Here is a 27,850-nt window from a genome sequence, read left to right on the forward strand (position 1 = left end):
TATCTCCCCTGGCAGTTCACTATAACACGCGGGAACGAAAGTTAGGCATGTATACGCTACGCATGTACAATGAAATTGAAGATAGGCAGTCCATATTCAGCACACGTGTGAAAACTGCCGAATGCAGGCGATGGGCCGAACCATGTCTCGAGATCGCACGTGCCCCACGTGTGCATATGTACTGCGAAGCCCTCTCTTCCTCCCACGCGAGCGAGTCGCGCCAGCGTACCCCGGTACCATTCTCCTCTCGAAGCGCGGCTCGTCTCTTAGCTTGCCTGACGATGCTTTGAGAGAACCGACAGGCGAATGATCAGCAGCAGTGGCGGATTACGAAAATACCCCTGCTCGAGGCAGAAATTACGTGGTTCTCTCTATGGCATTTCCAGAAATTCTTCCTGTTTTTCTTTCCTCAATTGATCGAATCTTCTTAAGGAAACCCTAATCTCTGTTTTTCTTCTCGTGTTCTCTCTCGCAGGCATGCTTTGTGAAAATAGAAAAGAAGAAGGAAGAGCTGAAGAATCAGAACTTCTGATTCCAGGTGAAGAAAAATCCATTCTCCATTTTTTCTATGAATTTTCCGTCAGAAATGGTTTTTTCTATATCTGTATTTTCGTTCAGTTTGTGCTCAGATTTCCGATAAGCTGGGTATCATCAAAGAGAAAATTATCTCAAGGATTGTAAAATAATCACAGAAAATGGCAATTCTGTAATTTCAGTGAAGCACCGATGATTATCGGGAAGTTTTTCTTTTTATTGTTTTATAATATTGTGTATGTTTTTCTTTTTCTTTTTTGTAATTTAAATTTTAATTTATGGGAATTGATATCTGTACCTGGCACGACTGATTGGCATGCATCCATTTTTAGTTTCAAAATTGCTATCGTCAAAATGAAAATGGCTGTAAGAAAATCGATTAGGGTTGGGAAACAGTGGCTCCCATGTATTTGGGAATTCATCTGGAACAACAGAAGAGTTCATTTTTCTCATCTTTCTCTCATGCGTCAGATCTAGTTTTTGGAGATGTAGGAAACCCAAATCTACAAATTGGCAAAAGAGATGGAGGGAAAAAAAAATGAAGAAGCAAGATCCGGAACATTTATGTTTTACGATACAGATTGTTAACTAGATATATACAAAAAACATGGAATTATATGACCATCACTCTGAAGATGCATGGATGGGTACCCTTGGGTCATGAGTTACTATATGTGGGTCAGCACATCCTGGTGATCGACATTGCTAATGATCCCCTGAAAGGCCTGGATGGATGGACACACAGGATCAGATGGTATCTACATGATCTTAGGACCCTTGTACAAAGCCAAAGATGGATAGCCTACGTCCAACCGCCCACCTAACTACTACAGATTGGAGATGATTTGATCATCCCTTTGATTTACTGTTAAGATGCCCCCCCAGATGTGATTAATGATTTAAATTGTCTAAAGGCGGCTTGATGACAATGGGTATTATCCCTCTTCTATTTTCCCTTTGGGAAACAATCTTGGTTGGGAATGCTTTGAATGAGAGTATGCCTCCTTTTTTATGAAAGGAGGGATTGAAAGGATATGGGAGGAGTTTGGATGTGATATGGGTTATCCTTATCAAATTGGATCTTTCTCTTTTATCCTTGTCAAATTGGATCTCTTTCTCTTATCCCAATCTCCTTTCTTATACTTCAAATTCAAAATTTAAATTTCCAGAGAAAATCGAAAGAGGGACATATCGGAGGAAAACCACAAGGGACACACTCCCTAGTGGTTGCTTGTAAATTGGCTCCATAGGCCCATATCTAACATCTCCCACTTAATTACATTGTGGGATGGGTACAAAATAGATTGTCTATCTAGATCATCTCATAACAACAAAAAGAAAAAAAAAAGGCGATCATATGAGTCGGAGGCGTGGAACCATCTAGAACACCATTGTTTTCTCGTAGGTCTTTGAATAATATGTGACTACTTGAATAATGCTCAATAACCCAAGCCTTGCTATACCTGTCGTATATACATGACAACATTTAATGGAGTTGAGTCTCGATTTGAAGTACACAGTCAACATACGCACTTATCCAACTTATCGAATTTATTTAGAAAACTTAGTTTTCATAAATATTGGTCTAAATCCATTTTGAAGTAATAATTTAATACCTAGAATTTTCAAAAGAATATTATTTGCAAAAATCTATAAAAAAAAGCTCGATACTATTGGCGGATGATTCGTGTACTAGTGGTTTAGAAATTTGGTGTAGCTATCATGGGATTTTTCCCATGTAGATGTGTAATTTGGAATCGACTAAACTACTTTCCTAGTGTAACCAAGTTTGACCAACTTAAGAACCTTTGTCATCACATGACAAAGTAGCGACACTCAATCCAAGTAGCTACTCGCATGATAAAAAGAGTCACTTTTGAGGACAAAGAGTCACTTTTGAGACTAGCTACTCGCATGATACAATGATAAGATTGAAACAAAGTATTCCGTAGGTAATAATAGGTCCGTGCATGTGGCTACAATCAATGTTGTAAAGTAGACTATACTAGGCATGTGTCAAACTTACAATACACAGGTCACCACACACGTTAGGTATTATTTATTTCATATTCTCATGACTTTGCTTTTAATCATGCCATAACATTAATTGCGTAGAAGAGCAATGGACTGATTTTTTTTATTTTTTATCTTTCGACTTAGATTAATCCCATCCAGTATTTGAAATATCGGTATCGCGTTACGTATCTCACCCTTGGGATATGGATATGTATCAGTTATCGCATGTGATATATCGATTGTATCGCTGATGTTGGAAACATGGGGAAACGTTGGAAATTAGTCAAAATTTTCAATGAAATTTCAGTGATTGTTAAAAAAGACATCAATACACACTTACAAATTAAAAAATTGCAAAAAACAAGTGCACATAATAGGTTTTCTTTGTATGGGGTCCTAATCTATGCGTTGCCTAACTGAATTGATGCAAGTATATTCAAAGATTATTCATATAATTTATAAATGTTAGAAGACGTGTGGAAACACAGGCAATACATTCAAAAGCATAAGAAGAATCACTAAATCAGGTTACATACATGTATGATTTTATGTTTGGACACAGATTACAATTGATTTGTGAGAAATTGGGATTTTTTTTTTTTCAATTTTCGGCAACTCTGTCCTTCTCCTCCAAATCTCAAAATCGAAGCTCCCAATCCATGATTTTTCATGTGAAACATGAAAAATCATGGATTTGTAACAATTTGACACTGATTTAACATGATTTACAGAAAAAGGATCGATAATAAAAAATGCTCATCGGATCAAACATGTGGGATATATCCCCCTACTTGTGCGTTTCGTATCGCATAGGTGGGATACAAGAAATATCGCGGGATATATCGGCCAATATCGTCGATATTTAAAACATTGATCCCGTCTACAATTTTTTAGGACTAAAGGCAGATATGACGTTCCATCACTTGATTCTCATATTCTATTCTTCACAAGAAATATCGTGGTTCACATCTCAATATATGAACATTACCCAAATTGTACCTCTTTTATACATTTAGGGTTGGTTTATCCATGTGAGGGGGCAACCAGCTTACGAAAATTGTGGAGATCCCTTGAGATCTTAAGGTCAATGCTAATGATCTACACGTCTAGTTAGTAATAGTGCTTAATACGAGAAAAAATGGAATGTTTATTTATTAATGAGAGGTAAAAGATATATCATATAGAGTTAAAAAAAGGTAGATCATATGGGTGTAGCTGAAATGGTATATCATAAGTATATCATACAACTTTATTACTCAAGCTCTTCTTAAGCCCATCTACTTGACGTGAACTTGGAATAGTTTTCAAGCTATAGGTTTCATTAGACCAAAGTCTCTTTGCTGGGAATGTAGCTAAGGAAAACTTTTCTCTCACTTGATCACAAGCATGGCGATACTTTATCCCAATTTGCTGGACTTCTAGTGGTGTTTAGTGTCCTTCAACAAGTGAATAGCAGATGTGTTCTCTATCCTCAACGCCATAGGTTCATGAATACCCGGTAGAACACCTAGACTAGGAAGAATTTATAGACCCATGCATTTTCCCAAATAGCTGCAGAACGTATAATGTACTCGGCCTCTATAGATGAAAAGGTCGTAGATGTCCGTTTCTCACTCGACCATGAGATGGCTTCTTTTTCTTTTTCTTTTTTTCCACCAAGAATACATATTTTTAAGTTGAGTTTTCCTTATCGGGTCATTACCACAACTGGCATTTGAAAGTCTTTGAAGCTCGAGATTTCTGTCCCTATGACAACTTATCAGGTCATTTGTCCCTCTAAGATAACAGAACATACGTTTGATGGGATGACTTTCCAATGAGATTCTTCAGTTACTTTGGTAACGGCTAACTACGTCAACTACATAATTAAGACCAGCAAAGCGTGACATACATTAAGCTACCTGCTGCACTGGCATAGGATACTGAGGATATAACATGTTTTCTAGCGTTAGTCTGGGGGCATGACCTCCTATCTTGCTTGGTAGTTTTCTTAGCCACCCAAACTACTCTTAAGATTTTCTGTATGTAGGTATCTTGAGTTAGGTCTAAGAACCTATGAAGGTAGTCTTTGATGATGTTTATTCCAAGAATAAAGCTGGCTTCACCAAGATCGTTCATCTTAAAGTTCGAAAAAAGCTGTTATCTAGTCGTTATTAACAATCATATATCATTACCAACTAGCAGGATATCGTTTACGTAAAGAGACAATATCTAAAAAGATCTTCTAGACTGCTTTACATATACACAGTTGCTTCAATTTTTTGCAATGTCAAATTTCTACAATTCGCTTTTTATTTTGAATTTAAATCAGGTTGTACCGTCTCAATTTGGTATCGAAGCAAGTTCTATTCCTTGGGGACTTCTTTTCCCTCCTTGCTTGATTAATTTCTGTTTAAAATGTATTTTCTGTTTCAAACCTTTGATCCCTGGTCTGTTTTCTGCTGCTGGTAACAACAGGATATCCTGAATTTGTTTCAATCCGCACATTTCTGCTGTTAGATCAACCGGTTAGTCCTCATTTTATATTTGCTGCTTTAGAAACTTCTCTAAAATCAGTTGTAGGTCCTGAAACAGTTCAACTACAGACTGATAGATCTGATTTTGTTTTTCTACAACCTGTTTTTATGTCTTAAACCATTCATCTGCATAACCAGTTTGCTTAATTCTTTGTTTGAAAAACCTGGTAGTTGAGATACTTATTAGAGCTGATCTCTGTTCTGCAAGTTTAAGCTTAGAAAATCAATTGATCTCTAAATACTGTTTATGAGGAATCTATCCATATCCTTTTGCATCCCCTTATCTCAGCCCATATTTCCTACAACCTGTGACTTTCAATTACCCAACCTACCTATCCAAACCAGTCCTTGTGAATTCTATAAATAGTCTCTATCCTATCCCTAAACCAGTCCCCAGAGCTTTCCTTAACCAGTAGCTATGCTGTCCCCCTATTCTATCCTCAAACTAGCTCATTGTCAGACTCTTAACTAAATATAAGAACCAGTTCCTAACCAGTCTCTAAACAGTCCCTTACCCATCTTTTTCTCTTTCTAAAAGGTGTCAATTTTTCTTTATTTAAAAAGTGAAACTGATCGCAGAATCAAGGGAGAATGTTTAGTGACCTTCTTGTCTCCTTTTGTGAGTCTCCCAACTACCAATTGGCAACCCTCAAGACACAGGAACACATCCCTCCAGTTTAACTTTTAAAAGGACTTAATACTTTTCTATAAATGAAGCAAGGTGCCAAGGGCCTGGCTTGGACTCCGACATCAATTGGGAGATTATACTAGAGTCCCATTCCTCAATGAGCTTCTCGGAATTAGGTGCTTTAAAGATGCAGAGTGATGAGGACATCACATCACGTACGCCTTTCGCACATATCAGAGGAGGAGGTAGGCCCCAATCTCTCTGTGACTAGGTGAGTATCCGTGTTGAAGATCCCATAGTGCATGTACGAGCATTTGAAAGACCCCACACTGGGAAGATGCACATATATTGCTTTAGGGAGTGATTTGGATCGTTGGGTTTGAAGGACGCCACGGGGGGAGGGGTTAATTTCTCTCTAATGGTTGATTTCTCAAAAAAACAACAAAGCTTCTTTGTTTCTTCTTATTCATGCGACGTGAAGACTTGTTCTATGCGATTTGAAACGAAGATTGGTGCGATGCCTACTTCAATCACGAGAGTGTAAGGCTTCCAGTTATCTACCTTTGAATCTTCCTTCTTCGTTCGAGGTATTTTGTAGAAATCACATCTTTTCTTCACCCCAAGCCATTCAAAACTCTTCCAAACATCTCCCCTTCTTCCCATTTCCCTTTCCTTTCAAACCCTTTTACCGCGGGCCAAACCCTACCTGTCCGGGCCCCATACGTGTGAACGTACGACCACATGTGCAAGCCCCATGGCTGGTCCCTACAACTCACATTTTCCTTCCCCCTTGCATCTTTGATTCTTCCTTCAAAACTCCATCATCTCTTGTTCAAAACCCTAACCCTAACCCTAAAACCTGAAATCTATCAATTTCCCCAAATTCTTAAACCCTAAATCCTCAAATCCTTTAATTAACCTAAAATCTCTAATTTCCCTATATTCAAAACCCAAATTCTCATCTCATAATGCCTAAATCCGTTAATCCCTTTATCCAATTCCCTGATTTAGCCATAATTTTACCCTTTTCCCCAAACTTCCCTAACCCTAGCTTCGCCCAACACCTAAATCTAGTAAACCCTAGGTAGTATTAGACACAAGGTATTCCGTATCGGTATCGGTGGGTGTAACGGTGCCCACCGTTACCTATACGGATACCCCCCGTATCGGCTGATGCGAGGCCGTAACGGTGCAAAATTTTTATTCTTCAAAAATTATGAAAAATATTCATTAAATCCAAAATATTCTAAATATTCCAAGTATGCATTCATTTATAATTTGGAACATGTTTATGGTGGTGTAACAGTCCACTCTTTGGTGAGAAGTTGTATCGGACTGCCTGATGAATTTATGAACCTGACAACCCAGTATTGGCTATAGATCTTTTATATTTAATTATCTAACTATATAATATTAATACGAGTTAATTAGAATGAATCTAATACCAAAATATCTCATATTTGTAAGTATTGGTTTATTACATACCTTGTGACTTGTGTACATTTTATTTCAACATACAATTTAGGGACTTTTATGTCCAATTATATAATTCATATATCTAACAAATTAATATAATTTTTCCCAATAAATCTTAAGAAAAAAATTGAAATTATATTCAAGTAAATAGTGTTGTCGATTTAGAGCTGATTTGCTGGACCATTTGATGCCCCAAATCAACGTTAAATTCATGCAATCTATTGGCACTTATCTCACTAATGGATTAGTGGATATTATTGAAAAGTGAAGAATGAAAAATATCAAATGATCCTATTTTAGAAAAACAAGTGTTTGCAAATTAACGGTGAAAATCATGTAAATAATTTAATTTTGGAATTGTGACATGGCAACGATAGTGCCATAATTTAATTTATTAATTTCGAGTTAATGTATGCATCATGGACAGTTTCTACGGCCATGTACATAGGGCCCACCACGATGTATGTATTGTATATCAATGACATCCATCCGTTTTATCAAATCATTTCAAGGCATGCTCCAAAAATGAGGTAGATCCATCTAAGGTGGACCACTAGTGGGCGAGGCCTTGAAATTGGGGTCCACCTTAATGTTTTGTATATCCATGCCGTCAATCTATTTTGCCAGCTCATTTTAAAGTATGATCCAAAAAAACAGGTAGATTTAAACCTTAGGTGGACTGCTAGTGAATGACACCCTGAACATAGGACCCACCTTGAATCCTTGATGCATTTGTTGTATATCCATGCTGTCCATCCTTTTTGCCAACTCATTTTGGGGCATGGTCCAAAAAATGAGGCAAATCCAAATCTTTGGTGGACCACATAGTAGGGATTGAATTCCCACAATTAAAACTTCTGTTGTTATTATTATTATTATTATTATTATTATTATTAAGCTGCGACTTGTGTTTTCCTTGATCCAGGTCCATGCAACCTTATTAGTAGTTTCGATGGTAAATAAACATTATAGTGGGCCATAATAAGTTTTTAATAGTGGGCATTCAATCCTACTGTGTGGTCCACTTGAGATTTGGATTTGCATCATTTTAGGGACCATGCCTTGAAATGATCAGGAAAAACTGATGGGTAGCTTGGATATATAATACAACGCATAAATCAAGGTGAGCCACATGCACTAAAACAATGCAAGTGCACAGTGGGCATTCAATCCTACTGTGCGGTCCACTTGAGATCTGGATTTGCTTTATTTTAGGGACTATATCTTGAAATGATCAGAAAAAACTGATGGGTGGCATGGATATATAATACAATACATAAATCAAGGTGGGCCACATGCACTAAAATAGTGCAAGTGCACTAAGCGGCATGCGCCGTAGACCACTTAAAAAAATAAGGTGCGTGGCTGTTCGAGACTGAGAGAGGGAGAGAGAAATGAGAGGGAAAAAGGAAAAATGAGAGGGAAAGAAAGGGAAAATGAGTGAAAAGGAGAAAACGAGAGGGAAAGAAAAGGAAAAAGAGAGAGAAGGAGAAAACGAGAGGGGAGACGCACCTGGGCTGCAGCCTCTGTTTTTTATTTTTATTTTTATTTTTTATTTTTTATTTTTCCTATTTTCTTTAGGCTCGTAACAGTTGTTACGGTATCGTAACTGCCGTTATGGACTGTAATGGCCGTTACGGGCACAAAAAAGAGGGTAACGGTCACGGCCGTTATTGTTATGTATCGGCCGTTACGGCCGATACGTAATCGTTTTCGAATGCCTATTTAGACATTCTCATTTACAATAGACCTAACACTATGCTATTTGGATGTCTCTACATCCATTATATCCTAGTTTTCCATGTTTAATGATCATGTAGGATGATGCTTGACAACTTAGACTTAAACTATGCATACTTTCCTCTTAAAATCTTGATATTTGTGATGATGTTAGCAGGATTTATGATTTTTATTAATTAATTTAATTTTGCTGATTGATCTCACACATATTTGATTTCATGCATTGGTCCTGCATCAATTTTGGTACCAGAGACCTAATTTTAGCATAGGATTTTGTGTTGCACTTAGGTTAGAGTCACATCTAGGATTGTTAGAGCATACATTGCATATAGAATATGGGTTCAACTTATTGAATTTTGTTCCTAGTTTGGAATGCCCCATTGTTGAAATTTCAGCTAGCGTTCTCCACATGACCATTGCTAAATTTTCAGCATAGTAATCTCAGATTGCTGTCCTGCTGAATTTTTAACATGGTATTTGAGGTTAACGACTTGCTGAATTTTCAGATTAGTGTTTCTAGTGTGTCCAATTTGATATCTGGGTTGGTTTTATCTTTGTCATAATATTACCCTAGGATGTAGGTTTTCCTTTTTAGAGTTCCCTTATGTATGCCCACTCGTTCTGGACATGGTTTTGGTCTACATCCCATTGTAAATCTAGTGCAGATTGATGAGGCCCTTAATGCTATCAACCATCGTCCGACTGCCATTGAAGTGCACAATAGAACCACCGCTACTCAATTGACCACGACCAATGCGCATGTCAATCAACATGAGGCCTCCCTTCAGGCGAACCCCAACATTAGGGAAGATGTTCAATTTCAAGTTGGAGATCAAGTTGATAGGCGAGGGCGTGGTTGTTTTCAAGGCGTTAGTTGTGGTTGAGCACAAGTGCAACCACAATGTGAGGAACATCATGACTGTCATAACCCAGACGTGCAAGTCATAAAGGGTGTGAATGTTGAGGCTCCTAGTTTTGATGGTCACTTGGACTTTGAAGCATCTCTTGATTTGGAGGTAGACATGGGTCACTATTTTGAGTGGTATGATATGTTTGATGCCTGTCGAGTGAGATTTGCCAAGATGAAGCTGGTGGGCCAGACTAAACTTTTTTTAGACCAACATGGAGCGTAAAATTGAGAGTGGAGAACCCCTAGTTACGCACTGGGTTGAGATGAAAGAAGTCCTTAAAAAAAGTATCTCCCTCTCTCTTACTGCTCTAGGCTCCTAGACCAGTGGCAGGCTTGCGCCAGGGATCCATATCGCCGAATTCGAGGAATACATGATGTGATGTGATGTTAAGGACTCGATGATTACACAGTCCAGATTCAGGATGGGCCTCCGGTTTGAGATCCAACGAGAATTCTATTCTTGTGACGTTGACACCTTGGAGCACATGTACCAAATGGTACAAGATCTCGAGTATTATCTCAAAGCGCAAATTAGGAGGCGTTTTGACCCTCGGGATTCAATTGTTAAGACTTATCCTCAAGGGACTACGTCTAGCGTGGGAAGTCAATCCAAGCCCCGAGTTGGTTCCCAATCTAACTAATGTTGTTAAATAGCATATGCGATCGTGTGCGATTGCATATGCATGTGCGCATATGCGATCGCACAATCGCATGTGGTCGCACATTTTTATTTTATTTTTTAACATTTTTCAAAAAGTTTTTAAAAAAATAGGGATAAATTAAGAAAAAAATGAATAAATTATTATATGTCATTGGCCCTTGAAATACATTTAATTTAAGTAAAATAAAACCAATTACATAATGAATTAAATATTAAGTCATCATTCATCAACAATTCTACATTCTACGATATAGTTAACATTTAACAAATATGAAATATCAATATTCAACATTGAACACTATATATACATCAACAATCAACATCAACACACTTAGTAAACAAAATGAAGAAGTTATTTATTTATTGTTCATTTAATCATATACTATATACATTGATCTAGTTGCCATTATGGCATATCACCACCAGGTCCTCCACCATTATCATCATCATCATCATTCGAGTCTTCTTCTTCGACATACACTTCTTATTCATCCGTTTCTTCATCATCTGTATGTACTAATACTTCATCAGCATCCAATGGTGGATGATCTTCAGCTTGATCATCATTATCACCATCTCATTCTTCCATCTCCTCAATCTCTTCAGTGGGTTGACGGCTACTAGTCGCCCCCCTGCTCCCTCCATCCTTCGCCTTCGAGTGATACTCCCTTCACTAGGTGTCGATTCGTATGCGTCATTTTCAACTTGTGCTCATGTCAGGTCCTCTCCAGCAAATACCGGGTCGTCCGTCTCTACGAGCCACTTGTTATCTGTATCCAACTCATCTAAGCAAATAGGGTCAAAGAAACCGGGCTTTTCTTTCCTAGTTTGGAATTGTTCTCGCAATTTTTTATTGTATAAAACGAAAACTAAGTCGTTGAGCTTTTTCTGCTCAAGGCGATTCTTTTTCTTGATGTGAATCTGCAAGAAAGAATGCGCATTTGACATTAACTATTTAAGTAATTAATTTAGCTTAGGCCTTACACTAAAAAATTGAAGTTTACAATTACTAAACAGTTTAAACTTACTGCCTCGAATGTGCTCCAATTGCTCTCCCAACCACTAGTAGAACACGTGAGTCCAAGAATCCTCATAGCCAGCGTCTTTAAAGCTGGATCCTTCCAGTTCGGGTCTACTCCATAAGCAGTCCACCAATCAGCTGAGAAAAACAGTTTAAGTAGGTTAGAGACACTTTGTAAAAAAACTATTTATAAGATACTAAGACGGACATTCATAGTAGTGCTTACTGGGTAATTTCATTGTCTGATGCCTTATTACGATATCCCTTGAGAATTTCCCCTTACTTTTTGTGTAGAAGTCCAGCAAAGTTGAGATCTTGTCTTGTTCTGTTCTACCTGGAATCATTCTTTCCAAGACATCAATAAATCCAACCATATGCATAGTTAGTGCTTTTGCTGGATTAGCAAAAGTGAATAAACAGGCTCGGATAAGGATTTAAGCGACCGAATACAGTGGACATGACATTTGGCTGCCCATCTTTTGTCTATAATATCTAAAATTGGCTTGTAATCACGGTCTCTATAGTTAAAATGGTTCATGATCTTATTTTTCGCTTTCTCCATCGCATACTATGTGTAGCCCATTGCAAGCTTCTCATCCCCGTCCACCAATCACAACACAGTGACTAAGGGCTCGGATGCTTTTAGCGCCTTTACCACTTGTGTCCAAAAACTTTGAGAAAGGATTGTTTGTTGAATTGTTTTCCTCCAGCTTTCTTTGACCAAGGCCCACTTGTAAAATTGATCGACACTTCAAAGCTTCTAAGTTCTGATTTTTTTGCATGTAATCTTTGTAGTGTTTAAAAGACTATAGTGAAACGGGTGACTGCTGGACGTAGCAAGTTACCTCCAATGTGTTTTCTCATTCGACTGAGAAGAAGAGTGTGTTTGTACATAAAGACCGTGATTCTTCTAGCCCTTGCAATCACATTTATAAATAATCTACATATATCTTCTAACATAAGATCAACACAATGGGCTGCATAGGGGATCCAAAATAAACGTTGCCTCTTCTTCATAAGAAGACGACCGGCCATTACATACGAGGCTGCGTTGTCTGTAATTACTTGTATAACATATTCCTCACCTATTTCTTCAACTACATTATCTAGTAAGCTAAACAAATATTCTCCTGTGTGTGAATGACCCGATGCATCCACGGACTTCAAGAACATTGTCCCGGCCAGACAATTTACCAAAAAGTTAATGAGAGCCCGACCGGATCTATCGGTCCATTCATCGGCCATTAGTGAATACTCATATGTTTTCCATGATTCCTTATATTCAGTTATGAAGGATCGTGTATATTCAACTTCAGTTTTTAGGTATGTCTCCCTCATTTCATGATATGAATGAGGTTTAAGCCCATGTCTAAATTGACCTATAGCCTCAACCATTACTTTGAAGCTTCTCGATTTAACGGCGTTGAAAGCAATGTTGGTTTAGTAAAACCACTTAGCAATATATTGAATACTGGTTTTCTTATCTTTTTGTTTATACCGGTTTTCTAAAGTTGTTTGAGCCGGCCCTTTGCCTCTACCCCTTTGGTCGATCACATCCCTGGGGTGTGGTCTACATCATATATCCATAGGCTTATGCCCTCGAACTTTTTTCGAGATCGTTGGTTGTACTTGTGGTTTAGACTGGCCTGTCGAAGTGGGGGGAGTGGGACTAGCTTCATCTACGTTAAGTATGTTTATATCTTCATATGCATCTTGTTCCAAATATTCCTCCTGACGTAGGGCACTATCGCATATCTTTCTTGACTGTTTTTCTATATACTCCGTGGTCTCCCTTCAGATTTCTGGAGTAATTTTGTCGCATGCTTTTGCGTTTGACCCCAGTAAATGTGCAAGGTGTTGCTTGTGCTTTGCAATGCCACCGGAACTCACATGCTATGTGAGTCTTTTCCGTAACACTACGGTACTACCTATCCTTCCAACCCGGGTCATTCGACTTGGGTTTCAAAGAGGAAGATTGGGAAGAAGACGTTCTGTTGGTGGTATGTGTATTGATTACTAGTAGCCTAGTACTAAAAAGTAACTAGAAAGTAAACTAAAGTAAAGTAGGAGACTGAGAGTAAAGACTAAAGAGACTAGAGAGATGTGACTTGGGGGAGAGAGAGAGAGAGAGAGAGAGAGAGTTACACATACACACTTACACTGATAGTAGACTAGTAGTAGTCTAGTAGAAACTAGAAAGGGAGAGGGAAAAGAAAAGCAAATAGAGGGAGAGAGAGAGAGAGTTGAGTTACACTTATAGAAAGGGAGAAGAAGAGGGAAAAGAAAAGGGGGGGGGGGGGGGGAGAGAGAGAGAGAGAGAGAGAGAGAGAGAGAGAGTTGAGTTACACTTGTAGACTTGTAGAAAAGGGGGGAGAGAGAGATTTACACACAAATAAAATTACAATTACAAATTTAAAAAGAGGTTCTAAATTCTTCGATCTTCACTTCTTGTCTAAGTTGTCTTCTTTTCACCTTTGCCTCGAGTCCTTGACCCTTGACTTGAGTCTTGATCTTGATTTTAGAATTATGTAGAATGTAGACTTGTAAAGTTGTGTTGTTGTAAGTTGTAAGTTGTAACACTAAGTCACTAACACAACACTAACTTGTAACTTGTAACAGAGTAACAAATAAACTAAAAAAAAGAAAGAAGTTGTTAGAAAACATAGATACTTGGATATTATGAAACTTTAAGAGAGAATGAGATAGATAATAGATTAGAAACTAGAAAGAGAGAGTGGTGGGTGTGTTGTGTGAATATTTATAACTTGGAAAAATTAGAAATTAGAAAGAGGGTTCAATTCAGTGGATGGGGAGCTTGGTTGTCTTGTAATGTCTCTTCAATATTGATTATTGAATCCTTGTGGATGTATGTACTTGTCCCTTGGTTGAAACTTCAATCTCAATCTTGATTCTTGAAAGAAATATGGATGGAGGAGTGGAGCTTGAGGCTTGGAATTGTGTAAGAGAGAGTGTAAGAGAGCAAAATAGAGATAGAGAGAGAGAGAGTTTGAGCTTTGAGTGCATGTAGGAATGCTTAGAATCCCTTTTTATAGAGAAAAACTCAAGATTTTTTTTTATTAAAAATTTATTATTATTATTTTTTATTTTTAAATTTCCAACGGTCATATTTTTGACCGTTGGCAACTATGCGATCACATACATCGCATATGCAATTGCATATTATAGCACATGTGGCATATGCGATTGCATATGTGCAATGATCGCATATGCCACTGTCGCATATGCGATCAGTGCACGCAAGTGCGCATGTGCGATCGCACATGACAATACTGAATCCAACCCTAGAGATGTCAACGGAAAGGGGATAACAAGTGCTAACTCTAGGGGAGGTGAGCCAATGCGTTGTTTCAATTGCCATGGATTTGGTCACTTTGCACATCAGTGCCCGAAAGAGAGGAACAAGGCCCTAGTGATTGGCTAAGGTGAGGAAGAGGGGGACAAACATGGCGATTATGAAGAAGTTTATCAACCCAATATCATTGGTGCTAGTGACGAGGAAGTAGAGGACGAAGAGATCACACCACTTGCAGTAGTCAAATGCGCCTTGACCAATGTTAAGGAGGCTGATGACTGGCGTTGGACTCCGAATTTTTACACCTATGCAAAATGTAGGGAGACGAATTGCAAGGTGATCGTCAATAATGGTAGATGTACAAATGTCGTCTCCACTGACACTTTATCCTGTTTGGCTTTGAAACCCAAATTGCACCCTTAGCCCTTTAGAGTTTCATGGGTTGACACATCTTCCATGCTCGTCACCTAGTGATGTCTTGTGCTTGTTCATGTCGGATCATATTCAGATTCGCTGTGGTGCGGCGTTTTGCTCATGGATGTTGGACACATCATTTTGGGGCGGCCTTGGTTATTTGCCCGTGATGTGATGATATATGGCTGCTCAAATGTACGCTCATTCATGCATCATGGCAAGAAGATCACTCTAGTTCCTCTCCCACCAAAAAGCAATGCAAAGAAGAAAGCCGAGGGGAAGTTGAGTAACCCAAGGGATACGACGAAATCCCAAGCTAAGTCTCTTCATGTTATCAACGCCAAGGAGTTCGAGAGAGAGACTAAGGTGGATTCGATGACGTACGCCTTAGTGGCTAGAGAAGTTACACCCGAGGTTGGTGTAGAGGGACCCCCCTGAGGTGACTCCGTTTATGGATGAGTTTCACGACGTATTCTCAAAGGACTTACCAGATGAGCTTCCATCCATGAGGGACATCCAACACTTCATTGATCTTGCCCCTAGGGCGACTCTGCCAAACCTTCCTCATTATCAAATGGACCCTATGGAGCATGCGGATTTGAAAAAGCATGTAGACGAGTTCCTTAGGAGGAGTTTCATTCAGGAAAGTTTGAGTCTGTGTGCCGTATCAACGCTTCTTACACCTAAGAAAGACGAGACATGGCGCATGCGTGTGGACAGTAGAGCCATCAATAAGATCACAATCAAGTACCGGTTTCTCATACCACGTCTTGATGATATGTTAGACATGATGATGGGCGTCACCATTTTTTTTGAAGATTGACTTCAAGAGCGGGTATCACCAAATACATATATGCTCAAGAGATAAATGGAAGACAACCTTCAAGATGAAGGATGAGCTATACGAGTGACCAGTCATGCCCTTTGGCTTGATTAATGCCCCGAGCACATTTATGAGAGTGATGACCCAGGTGTCGAGACCCTTTATGGGCAAGTTCGTTGCGGTGTATTTCAATGACATTCTTATCTATAACACATTAAAGGAACACCATTTCCACCATTTTAGGCAAGTTTACGGGGTCCTCAGAACTAAAAAGCTTTATGCTAAACTCAAGAAGTGCACATTTATGTCAAAGAGCGTTATTTTCTTAGGGCTCATAGTATCATTTGAGGGCATGAGAGCGGACTCCAAGAAGGTCAGGGTCATAGTTGAGTGACCTGAACTGTGCAATATTCACGAGGTGAGAAGCTTTTATGGCTTAACGCATATGCAGTTGCACATGACAACGCTGGGTTGGAGACTCCCAAACCCTTGTAACAAGTGATAAAGGACCATTGGGGAACAAATTTCCTAAAACAAGGACTTAGAAGTTGATATTGCCCTCCATTGGCCATTTCCAAACCTTCATGTCCTCCGTTGAAAGGTCAACAAAAACTATGGCCTGCTTCCCCATTAAGACCTGAAACTCTACTAATTCATCATCCGGACGATTTCTTCTAAGATCCATGTTCCATACAACTTGACAACACATCCATAACATTCGTTCATCACTTCTTTTTTAGAAGGGCACAAGGAATGGAATGAATTTGCCAAGGTAGTATGGTTGAGCCAAAGTCTTTGCAAATACTCTTCCTATTACCTTTGCTTGTGAGAAAGTGAATCCTTTTACCAATATTCCACCCGCCTTGTGAGAGATGTCCCTACCTATTTTTTCGGAGTTTTTGCCTACCTTGTTGGTGGCTTTTTGGACATCGGATCACGAGGCATGACCTCCATGAGGGTTAGCTCACAAACTAACCACCCCATGATCGTTTTCATTCTTGCTTCCTATCTCCATCCACAGCATATTAGTTCTTCCCCCTATCTCAACCACCATTTTGCCAAAAATATCAGTTTGCTTATGTGATTCTTCCCACCCCTAGACTTCCTTCCTTTTTTGGTTTATGGACATCATCCCAATTCATGAGGTGGAATTTGTCCCTACCCTTGCTGTTAAAAATAAAAAAATAAAAAAAATCCCTTTCCTTCCCATAAGAAATTCCTTTGGAGATGGTATCTCTTCATCACCCCCCCCAAGGATCATGAACATAGAAAGAACGTATACTGCTAGATCTATAAGAGCTGATTTAATGATAGCAATCTCCTTCCCAAGGATAAATATGGCCCTTTTCACTTGTATACCTCTTATCCATTCTCTCCGCCACCATGTTCCAAGAGGATGCTTGATGAGGGAGCATCTTGGTGTGATTCCAAGTATGCACCGTATCTCCACGGGGTGGCCCACGAGGTGGGGTTTGTGAGATGCAGAATGGTCATGAGGTGGGGCCCATTGTGAGACCGTGCGATTCAGGGACCCGTGTGAAGCGGGGGTTGCCTACGAGGTCTCGCCTAGGTTTGCCTGGGAGGGCCTATATAGAAGAATAAACCGGTCCTTCATCAACATTAGAGCTTTTGATGCGTTGGTCGGTTGTCTGCTATTAAAATGGTATTCGAGTTGGAGCCCAGTGTTCAACTCTCCTCACCGGCATGGGTGGATGGTGCAGGGGCATCTTGATGTGATTCTAAGGATGCGTTGTATCTCCACGTTAAGGTGGGGTGGCCCATGAGGTGGGGTCTATGAGATGCAGAATGGCCACGAGGTGGGGTCCATTGTGGGACCATGTGATTCGGGGATCCATGTGAAGGGGGTGTTGCTCACGTGGAGGTCTCGCTTGGGTTTGCTCGTGAGGGCTTGCATATAGGGATAAACCGGTCCTTTCCCATCAGCTCTAGAGCTTTTGGTGCACTGGTCGGTTGTTTGCTATCAATGCTGCTTTAGGGCTACCCTTTAGAGGAAGCGCAAGGTAAGAGAAATGCACACCACGGGCACATCTACACCTGCCATTGTGCTTTTGCCCATGTTCACTCTAAGAACTGAAACCGCTTTAAAGCACCTCAACACATTGACGATATATTTTATTTGCTCCCGCATTCTCATGACAATAGAATATTGTCTACAAACTGAATTGGGTGACATTCGCCTCCAAGCTGCCAAAACTGAAGCTATTTGTAAGAACAATGGATGAGGCCTCAACTATGAGCATGACTTTTAGCTGCCATCGAGAAAAAGAGAGGAGAAAGTTCGTCTCCTTGCTGGAGACATCTCATACTAGTGAAAAAAATGCATGGAGAGCCAAAACAAAGAAAGATGTTGCAGAGTTGTAATCCTTATCCCAATGAACGACCTGTTTGTGAAGCCCATTCTATGAAGCAAATACATGAGGAAGTCCCATGCAATGTATGATCATAAGCTTTTGCCCATGTCGGCTTCACGAAGAATGCTGACTTTGGTTCTTGAATTGATATTCACTGGTCACTAAGACACCTTGGAGGATTTGCTTCTCCTTGCTGAAAGCTCCTTGGAAATGAGATATGACAAACAAAACCTCATTTAGTCATTGATCGTATCTTAGTGGAATAAGAAGAAACTCAAAACAATTGGATGAGTGGATCAGGAAAAAAAAATGGAGGGATTTATGGTATCAGCGGAAAAGTTGATGTATGAACCGATGGAAGCGACGGTTAGATTGACTGATAAATCCACTGCAGGTTCTAGTAATGGGTCCACCAATAGATTGATTGATGGATCCATTGGTACTTTGACAATTTGACAAACTCTTCAATCCACTGATGGATCAAATGATGTGTTCATTGATGGATGAATAGTTGAGTCAGCAGCACCTGAATTAACGAACAGACAGTTGGGCCATTTGAACTGATAGAAGATATGGCATTCACAAAAGCACAAGAAAAAACCATGTAGTTGACAATGGAACATGGTGAGAGTTGTGCCCATAGTTACCTGATTCACTGGTGGACATTTTCTTCCTTTCTTTTTAAAATGTTTTGTTTGCCCAATTCACCGTTCCCGTTTGTGTGGTTCAGTGAACTGATTCGATCCTTTAGTTTGACAAGATTCGATGTTCGATACATGACAAGAAATTCCAGCTTTAGTTTCACGAAAAAATAAAAATAAAAGAAATACTAGTACTGGTTTTACTGTTGATTGGTGCCATTATAGATGTGGGCATAGTCCCAAAAGGTCAGATTGACTGGACAATCATAACCTCCAACTACTGGACATTGTTTTACAAACCTTATGACTTTTTTTCATTTGCCTGTTTGATGGCCAGCAATAAGATGATTAAGATGATTCTTTACATATGATTTTTGTGATATGACCCATCTGTGGTGGGACCTATGATCTGAACAGCTGGGGTGAGGTTACATGTATGTCATATATGCAGTAGTTATGTTCACGAGCATATATTGTCACTTTCCAAGGGCATCAATGTTTTTGTTAGTAATTTGGAAGCTGAGTTTTTGACGATCATGGTAATTCACCACCAGTTTTCAGGTTGTCATCCACTATGCATGAGGCATACATGTCTGCAATCTGGACGCTCCAAATATTGAGCCTCATTATGGATGTGCATAGCCTATACTAAAACAGTCTTAATCATCTGTTTCATTTGTTGAATTTCGATCCCCGACCTTTGGTTTTTTCTAACCATTAAATTTGGACAGTCATAATAATCTGATTCATATTTCATAGCCTCCTACTGGATGGTAACGATCATTTGAGCAGCAGTATTTTTGAGTTAACCTCCATCAACAATCGGCTCTATGATTTGGGGAATCTGGATTGACATAAATGCCTACCACTAGATGGTGCGCATAACCACATGGCTTAAAGTGATGGTGAACATGGGGTATACCCTACCTTACATTGATCAAATGGTATTAGTCATGTGATCTTACAATGATCAATGGTGCAAATAATCATTTTCTTAATTAAGCTTTCTTATCTGTATTTATATTGTGAAATGAGATGTGCTTACCCTAACTTATCTGTATTAACCATCTGTAACTCATGCACGATGCCACAGGATTGCAACGAGATGTGCTTACCACTGCCTAGTTGAGAAGCTTAACCATATTTCTCTACTATTGGCTGACAAGAGGACCCTGTAACAACATTGAGCAACATTGAGCAACAACATATTACATTTCTCCTGACCAAGAATTACTGGTGGAAATAATGCTGGTGAAACAGTACCGTTGTGTACACTCATCAACATGCTCATGCACAAAAGGTCATCTCAGTGAGGATGTAATTTTCCTCATTTTTCAACAACTGAATTGGAACCCAAGGTTGATTGCTACTCTTTCTTGTGTTTGCAAATGGTTTGATGACATTGCTAAGCGCATACTATGGAAAGAGTTCTGCCGGACCAGGGCCCCAAAGATGATGCTTGATCTGCAGTCCAGTGGAAGCCACAGCGTGGATGGGAACTGGAAGGCACTCGGGAAGCTGCTCATTTACTGCTCTGGGTGCAGCAAGGGAGGCCTTTTTAACAATGTTCAAATTCCCAGCCATTTTGTTTATAGGACGCGGTTTTCAAGGACGTCAGGGAAGAGTTTTCTTATACCTCAATGCAGGACAGATGTGTTGTATGTTTCGGACCCTTGTGAGCATCTCGATCAGGGGGAGGAGGGCGACCTAGGATTTTTCCGTGGGGTTTTTAAGTCGTTCTCAGTTTCAAGGGTTCGTAAGATGCTGATTGACCAGGAGGCAAAGCTCCACCCCACGGAGGTCTGCCCGTATTGCAAGGCGAAGCTGTGGAGCATGCTCCAGGCAAAGATGATACCGAGGAGTGCCTGCAACAGATTGGGTTCCTACGAGGATTGCATTGAGTACTATGTGTGTCTGAATGGACATATGCTCGGGATCTGCACTCTCTTGCCCCTGTCTGATTCAGAGGAGGCATCTGAGTTGGAGTGATGCTTGAAAGCAGATTTAGGTACTCTTTCACTGTCATATATTTTTCTTTTTTGAGCAGTTGTATTTGCACCCAGTTTATAACACACTTATTTTGCTCATGAGTTCTCATAGGGAATGTTGTACACATACAAAATCCAGACTCATTCTGCAAGCTCCACCATGGATGAGACATGGCCCATAAACCAGGCTGATTGGATGATCTACCTGCTGGATTGAAACAGAGCTGAAATGTGCATAGCTCTTTTTGTCTTCAAATTGAATGAAGATTGGTCCAAATAGCCCAGTTTTGGCCATGGCCGATCCATGATGGTGACATCTGTCCAAATGTACAGATCTAGTACATGCCATCACTTCTTCCAAGAGAACTTCTGTAATAAGCTGTGTGCAATATGAACCATCTTTCTTTCTTCACTGCTTCTAGTGGCAGGTTAAGTCTCCCATTGAGTATCTAAAAGATTCTCTTGCTATTTGCATGAGCAGATTGGTACCACTTTCTACACACAAACCATCCGACTTGCAAATTTCATGAGTCTTTGACCTCTTGTTTTTACTTAGTGCTCCCTGAAATCTATATATTATATTTAGTTAATTGTTTTGCAATTATTAACTCAATAGTCACAAATCTCAACAGTTCCTAGGGCCCGTTTGAAAAACTCAATTTTTATTGTGTTTTAGCCAGAAAGCACTATTATAGTTGTCAGTGCATCTTGGCTAATAATCAAATGGTTATGATTCATTCATATTACAATCTACCTTGGAACGGCCTGATTTTAAGGGCATGGACCTTTCAGGTGAGCGCAAATCATGTGGATTGTTTGGATTTTCCAGAAGTGTAACCAGTTGGTACTTGTGATAAATGGTGGAAGAAGTTGGCGTCTCTAACTCATTTTAAAAGATAAAAAATCAACAAAGTTGTTTTCCTGACAAAGGCAGCAAACTAGTACTGATTTAAAATAAGATTTTACTGATTTAAAATATGATTTTAATGCAGCACCTAAAGAAACCTTAGATTTTATGCTTGGAAAAGACAGAAAAAGAGAAATGAAATGAAGGGCCCTGCCGCCGGAAATAAATTTCATATCAGTTACTATTTTGTTTGTAATGCTTGGAAAATGTTGGAGGGAGTGCTTCCTTTCCCTCCATGGCTTAATTAGTAATTTAAGAATAGATGAGGGCATTTGCATATCTCCTTCCCGTTCACAGCACTCCAGTTCCGTCCCTTCCAAGAGCTTCCCAAATACCTTCAAGACAAGGAAAGGAAGAAAAGATTGGAAGGAGGAATGGAATAGAAGGAGAATGGTAATAGGATGGGTTTCCAATTGGAAGGAGTCCCTCCAAGAAGGCCATTGTTCATCCTTGTCAGTGTTGATGATCACGGATTGTTTCCCTAATAGCAGGAATTTCCATGAGATCTAGTATCAGTTTGGGACATATGGTGAGGTGATTGACGCCATGATGCTGTTGGATCACAGGTCAAGGCGTGGCTTGCAAACAAAGTGTAGGTGAATGGTGCCATTGGTGGGTTGGATTGGCATAACGTCAGATGGAGAAAGATTAAGGTGAAAGTCGCCAACTATGGGCCGGAATATCTTTGAATCAAACCTAAGGGCTCTGTGAAGTTGAAGCCAGCTTCTACAGGAGGAGAAAGGAAAATGACCGATCGGATCCATGGATGCTAAGAAGAGAGCAGATTTGGGGGTTGACGATTGGGAATGGAAAGGGGGTGATCATTCTGCGACACAATCATGGGGTTTGGATCAAAACAAGTAAAAGAAGCCACCAGTTTTAGACATTAGGGTCCGTTTGGATTGGGAGCATCCAAATTTCTGGGAGTCAGAATATGTACTTGGATTGCGAAAAAAGTTCACTTTGACTGCAACTTTTGTGTTTAGGGATGGGGACATTGGAATACCCCAGATATTCAAATGCCCAATGGGCATCTCATACCCTAAAATTAGGATATCACAATGCAAGGAAAAATAAAGGTAGGATTTTCATATTTCCACTGGTGATGACACTTCTTGAGAGGGATGGGCAATTTTAGGTGGGAAATGCTTGATGGTTAGGATCATTAAACCAAGGTAATTTTTGAGAGGGATGCACAATTGAAGAGGTGTGACCCACATGGAGGGTCTAAATCAGTGATGACACGATTTTTAGCATGGTTAATGTGGACTGCCCATTTCCTGTGCAATTGATTGGAAAACTAGGATTACTGTTCGAAAATGATTTTTGCAAGGATGGGCAATCAAAGGTGGGACCCACATGATGGATGTCTAGATCAATGATCAGTTCGCTTTTAGTACAATTGGTATGGATTTTCCATTTTCCTAGACATTGACTGGAGGGTTAGGATCATCCAACCAAAGTGATTTCTTGAGAGGATGGGAAATCAAGGGTGGGACTCACATGATATCATGATCAATATGGGCATTGATTGGAAGATTAGGATCATCCAACCAAAGTGATTTTTTGAGAGAGATCAACAATCAAGGTTGGGAGCCACACAGTGGATGGTCTAGATCAATGATATGATCAATATGCATCATCCTTTTTACTAGGCTTTGTAGATTTTGGATCTTCTAACCAAGGTGATTGTTTTTAGAGGAATTTACAATCTAAGTGGGTACCCATGTGGTGCATATATAGTGATTGGACCATTTGTAGCATGATCAATATGCACCATTTCCTTGGACATTGATTGGAAGATTAGGATCATCCAACCAAAATGATTTTCTGACAGCAATGAGAACTCAAGGATGGGACCCAAATGGTGGATGGTTTGATCAATGATTGGACCATTTGTAGGATGATAATTATGGACGGTCGATCGTCCTAGGCATTGGATGGCAGGTTAGGATCATCCAACCAATGTGATTTTTCGAGAGGGGCAATCAATGATGGTACCCATGTGCTGTTATAGATTTTATCATACCATTTGTAGCATGATCAATATGGACCATCCACTTCCCTAGGCATTGATAAAAGATTAGGATCATCCAACCAAAGTGATTTTTTGAGAGGGGTGAGCAATCAAGGGTGGGGCCATACAATAGATGGTCTAGATCAATGATCGGACCTATTATTTTGGGGTCAATATGGACCCTTCATTTCTCTAGGCATTGAATGAACCATTAGTATCATTCGACATAAGTAATGTTTTGAGCGGGATGGGCAATCAAAGGTGAGATCCACATGATGGATGGTCTAGGTCAATGATTGGACCATTTCCGCTATGATCTATATGACCAATCCATTTCCCTAATCACTAAATGGACTGTTTAGATCATCCAATAAAAGTGATTTTTTTATAGTGATGAGCAATCAAAGGTGTGACCGTATTATGGATGATCGAGATCAATGATCGGATTATTTTTAGTTGATCAGACCATTTTTAGTATGATCAATATGGGCATACATTTCCCTATCATTGAATGGATGGTTGGGATCATCCAATACAAGTGATTTTTTAACAGGATGTGCGATCAAGGGTGAGACTCACATGATGGATGGTCTAGAATAGATTGATGGTTGTTCCATGTAAACACTTTAAACCGATCCTTCATTCTCATGGTCAGATCTTTAGCTTGCTTGAATGATGAAGTTGAATGGGTTGCACTTAGATGGGGGCTGAATCAAGTTAAAAGTATTGGTTGAAACTGATCTGTTGCTCGATAAGTACTTGTTTTGGTACAAGGTGTTAGGTTACGTCCATTTGGAAAGATGGCACAAGGTTGCATGCCACCTCTGGCAGAAATGATTTTCTAGAGGCATGTTGTGTTAGTGATCCAGTTGAGGGGGATGGGCTAGACTCCTAAGTTAGATTTGCACCAATTAAATATTGGTGGTAACTCTGACGACATATGCATGGCATAGTTGTACGACGATGAAGACCTTCCAAATCGCTGACCCGATTATAGATGGTGATAATCTAAAAAATTGAACTGAGAAGATGATATTAACTATCTGATTGTCTTTGAATTTGGTCCACACACATCCATTTGATAGGCATTAATTTATGGTTAGGATTGTTTGATTAGTGGTGACTTTAGATATAAGCTCCATACACAATGGGACCCACAGTTTGGATGGTTTGAGTAGCTGTACATTTGTGCCCCATGCAAGGAAGATGATTCACCACCATTTTTTCAAACAGTGCAAAACAAGGAGTGTAGCTCTAGGGGAGATTATTTAATGAATACGTGTGTAGCCTTAGCAGGCTAGTGGAGAAGCATTTGGGAGATTTGATGCTCATGCTCAGTATGATGTGGTTGATACACAGTCACACAACATTTAATACTCAGCAAACATCAAGTCAAGCTAAAGTGTCCAAATTATGGGAGCCATTGTAGATACGTCATAATCCAAAAGGAAATATTGATTGAACTATCCCAACCTCTTATTAATGGCATTTTCTTGTAGCATGCAGACCTTTGATTATTTTCTATTCTTACCACCCATTAAATGTCTACCCACAAGCAATTAGAAACTCTAATCAGTGTAATTTTGGATTTACAAGCCGTCTAAGTTGGAACTCACAATTTGGATGGTTTAGCAATATTAGATGCATGCCACCTGTGCAAATTTATTGTGTAGATCACAGATAGGGTGTTATTGTCCCATAACAGCTGATACAGGTGATACGTATCGTTTCTTTTTAATATACAGTAGATCTGTTGGTTTCAATGACTCCCCAAAGAATCCACGACCTATTTGATCCTTCAGAACCAGCTTCAAAATTGAGTGAAGACAAGAAGAATTCACCATTAGATCCTTCAGCCAGGTGGACATCCAAATCTTCACTCATGAGCAGTGTTCGAAGTATCGGTATCGCCATGATTTTCGTTGGCCGGGGATACGGAAACAATATCAAGATCGCCGTAATATCACTGATAACCGAAAAGGCAGGGAAAACATAGGAAAAGCGGTGGAATTTTCAACCAAACTTTAGGAGATGTTAAAATGTATATACTTGCATTTTTAAAAATAATAATTAAAAAAAAAATTGTAAAAAGGGCAAAAGCATGTGTTTTTGTAAGAAATCAGTCCAACCAACCCATCCGGCCTATTTAATTATACAACATTTCATTCAAACATCCATCGATATTGTAAAATATCAACAACACATGATATTTCACCAAGAAATCATCAACAATTGGAAAGGAAATTAAAGATTGTTGCTAAATATCGCACATGTTATGATATCGATAATATCGAGATATTATCAATATTATTAATGACAAATTGAACACTGCATACAACCATGTGCCCATGAAAAAAAAAAAATTTAATAGAAATTTTTTTTTCTAATAAATAAAATTATGATGATATCAATACGTTGGCGATATTATTGAAATATCATCGATACACTTATAATACAAGCATTACCTAGAATTTACATAGTCGAAAATATTGGCAATATTGATGCATTGGCAATACAAGCGACACCTAGAATTTACATAGTTGAAAATATTGGCGATTACGTTACTGGTATCGCTACTAGTGTTATCGGTATCGCTACCAGTGTTATCGGTGTCGCTAAGGTGGAGATAAAGATAATATCAGAGATAATTCGATAATATCGGAGATAATTCAAACACTGCTCATGAGCAGGAGCTGAAGTTCAGGAATAGGTGTAGATGTTGGCCATTCTGCAAATGAGAGACCTGCTGACCCATGAGTGGTTTGCTAAGGGTAATTGGTAAAAGAGAATAGGTTTGAGTCAATGGTATGGCATGGAGATGGAGCAAAAGCACACAGCCAGTTCTCATCAATTGAGAGCTCCACTCCGAGAGAGGAAAAGCATCACAAGGTGAGTTCTGTGAGACTATGAATGCTTTGAGTGAGATCTATTAGGTTAGGAAACCCTTTGACCATTCAAAATTCACATAGAATAACAGAATAGAACGCCAAGGAGAAAGCGCCTTTTAAGGATATGGGGATCAACTTCACCTTCATCAACCAAATGGGAATCAAAGTGAGAGCTGTGGTTGGGTATGAATGATGGGGCATCGAGTTCCAGAAATCTTATTTCCGGAGTGTGGGAGAGGTTGGCTTGGGGACAGGAAAGCCTAAGAAATGGATATAAGCCGATTTTGGATTCTACTCACTACTCTACTTAGGAGTAGACTTACTTGGTTTGGTCATGTGCAATGGAGACCAAGAACATTGCTGGTTAGGAGTGAACATGTACAAGTTGAAAGCTCTAAAAGGGGAAGGGGAAGGCCCGAAAGGATGTGAGTGGAGGTAGTAAGAAGAGAGTTGATGGCCTATGCTCTAAATGAATTTATGGCCCTTGTTAGAGTGGAATGGTAGATCAGGATTCATGTAGCTGACCCCAATTAATTGGGATAAGGCTTAGATGATGATGATGATGATGATGTGCCTTTTTGCTTCTTCTTACCTTGATTTGCCCCTTGTGTAGGCAAACTTGCCAATTGGCTATGGGACAGTAATTGAGAGAACTAAAAGGAAACTCTTAACATGTAGGAGCCAATATATATCGTTAGGTAGCTGCCTGTATAAAAGCTAACATGTTAAATATGCCAATGTACTTCATATCTTTATTTTAGAGCCCCAATAGTGTGATCCACTGTAGTGAAAGAATTGGAATCTAGAAAGAAATTCTGCTTGGTCGGGTGGAATGAGGTTTTCTCCCCGTAGGATAGTGTGGGTATGGGTGTTAAAGACCTTACAGTGATGAATCGGGCTTTGATGGTAAAGTGGTTGTGGAGACCTAGTTTTGGAGGATAACCATATTTGGGAACAAGTTATCTCTTCTAAATATGGCATCCAA

The 27,850-nt window shown here is 39.4% G+C and overlaps 1 protein-coding gene across 4 annotated transcripts in view; it reads left to right on the forward strand.

Moving 5' to 3' along the window:
- The first annotated feature begins 206 nt into the window (after positions 1–206).
- The window catches only part of LOC131219224 (EID1-like F-box protein 2), a 31,435-nt gene continuing 3,791 nt past the window's right edge, over positions 207–27,850 (forward strand). The window contains exons 1-4 of one of the 4 annotated variants that reach the window (XM_058214261.1): positions 207–364; positions 476–538; positions 5,008–5,057; positions 20,159–21,073. In XM_058214261.1, the coding sequence (XP_058070244.1) occupies positions 20,311–21,054 (744 nt within the window). In that variant the 5' untranslated portion in view covers positions 207–364; positions 476–538; positions 5,008–5,057; positions 20,159–20,310 and the 3' untranslated portion in view covers positions 21,055–21,073. The remainder of the gene's footprint in view (positions 365–475; positions 539–5,007; positions 5,058–20,158; positions 21,074–27,850) is intronic. The other 3 variants (XM_058214263.1, XM_058214262.1, XM_058214264.1) reach the window with 3 other exon arrangements.

This window comes from Magnolia sinica, chromosome 11 (assembly GCF_029962835.1).
Source record: "Magnolia sinica isolate HGM2019 chromosome 11, MsV1, whole genome shotgun sequence".
Classification (NCBI taxonomy): domain Eukaryota; kingdom Viridiplantae; phylum Streptophyta; class Magnoliopsida; order Magnoliales; family Magnoliaceae; genus Magnolia; species Magnolia sinica.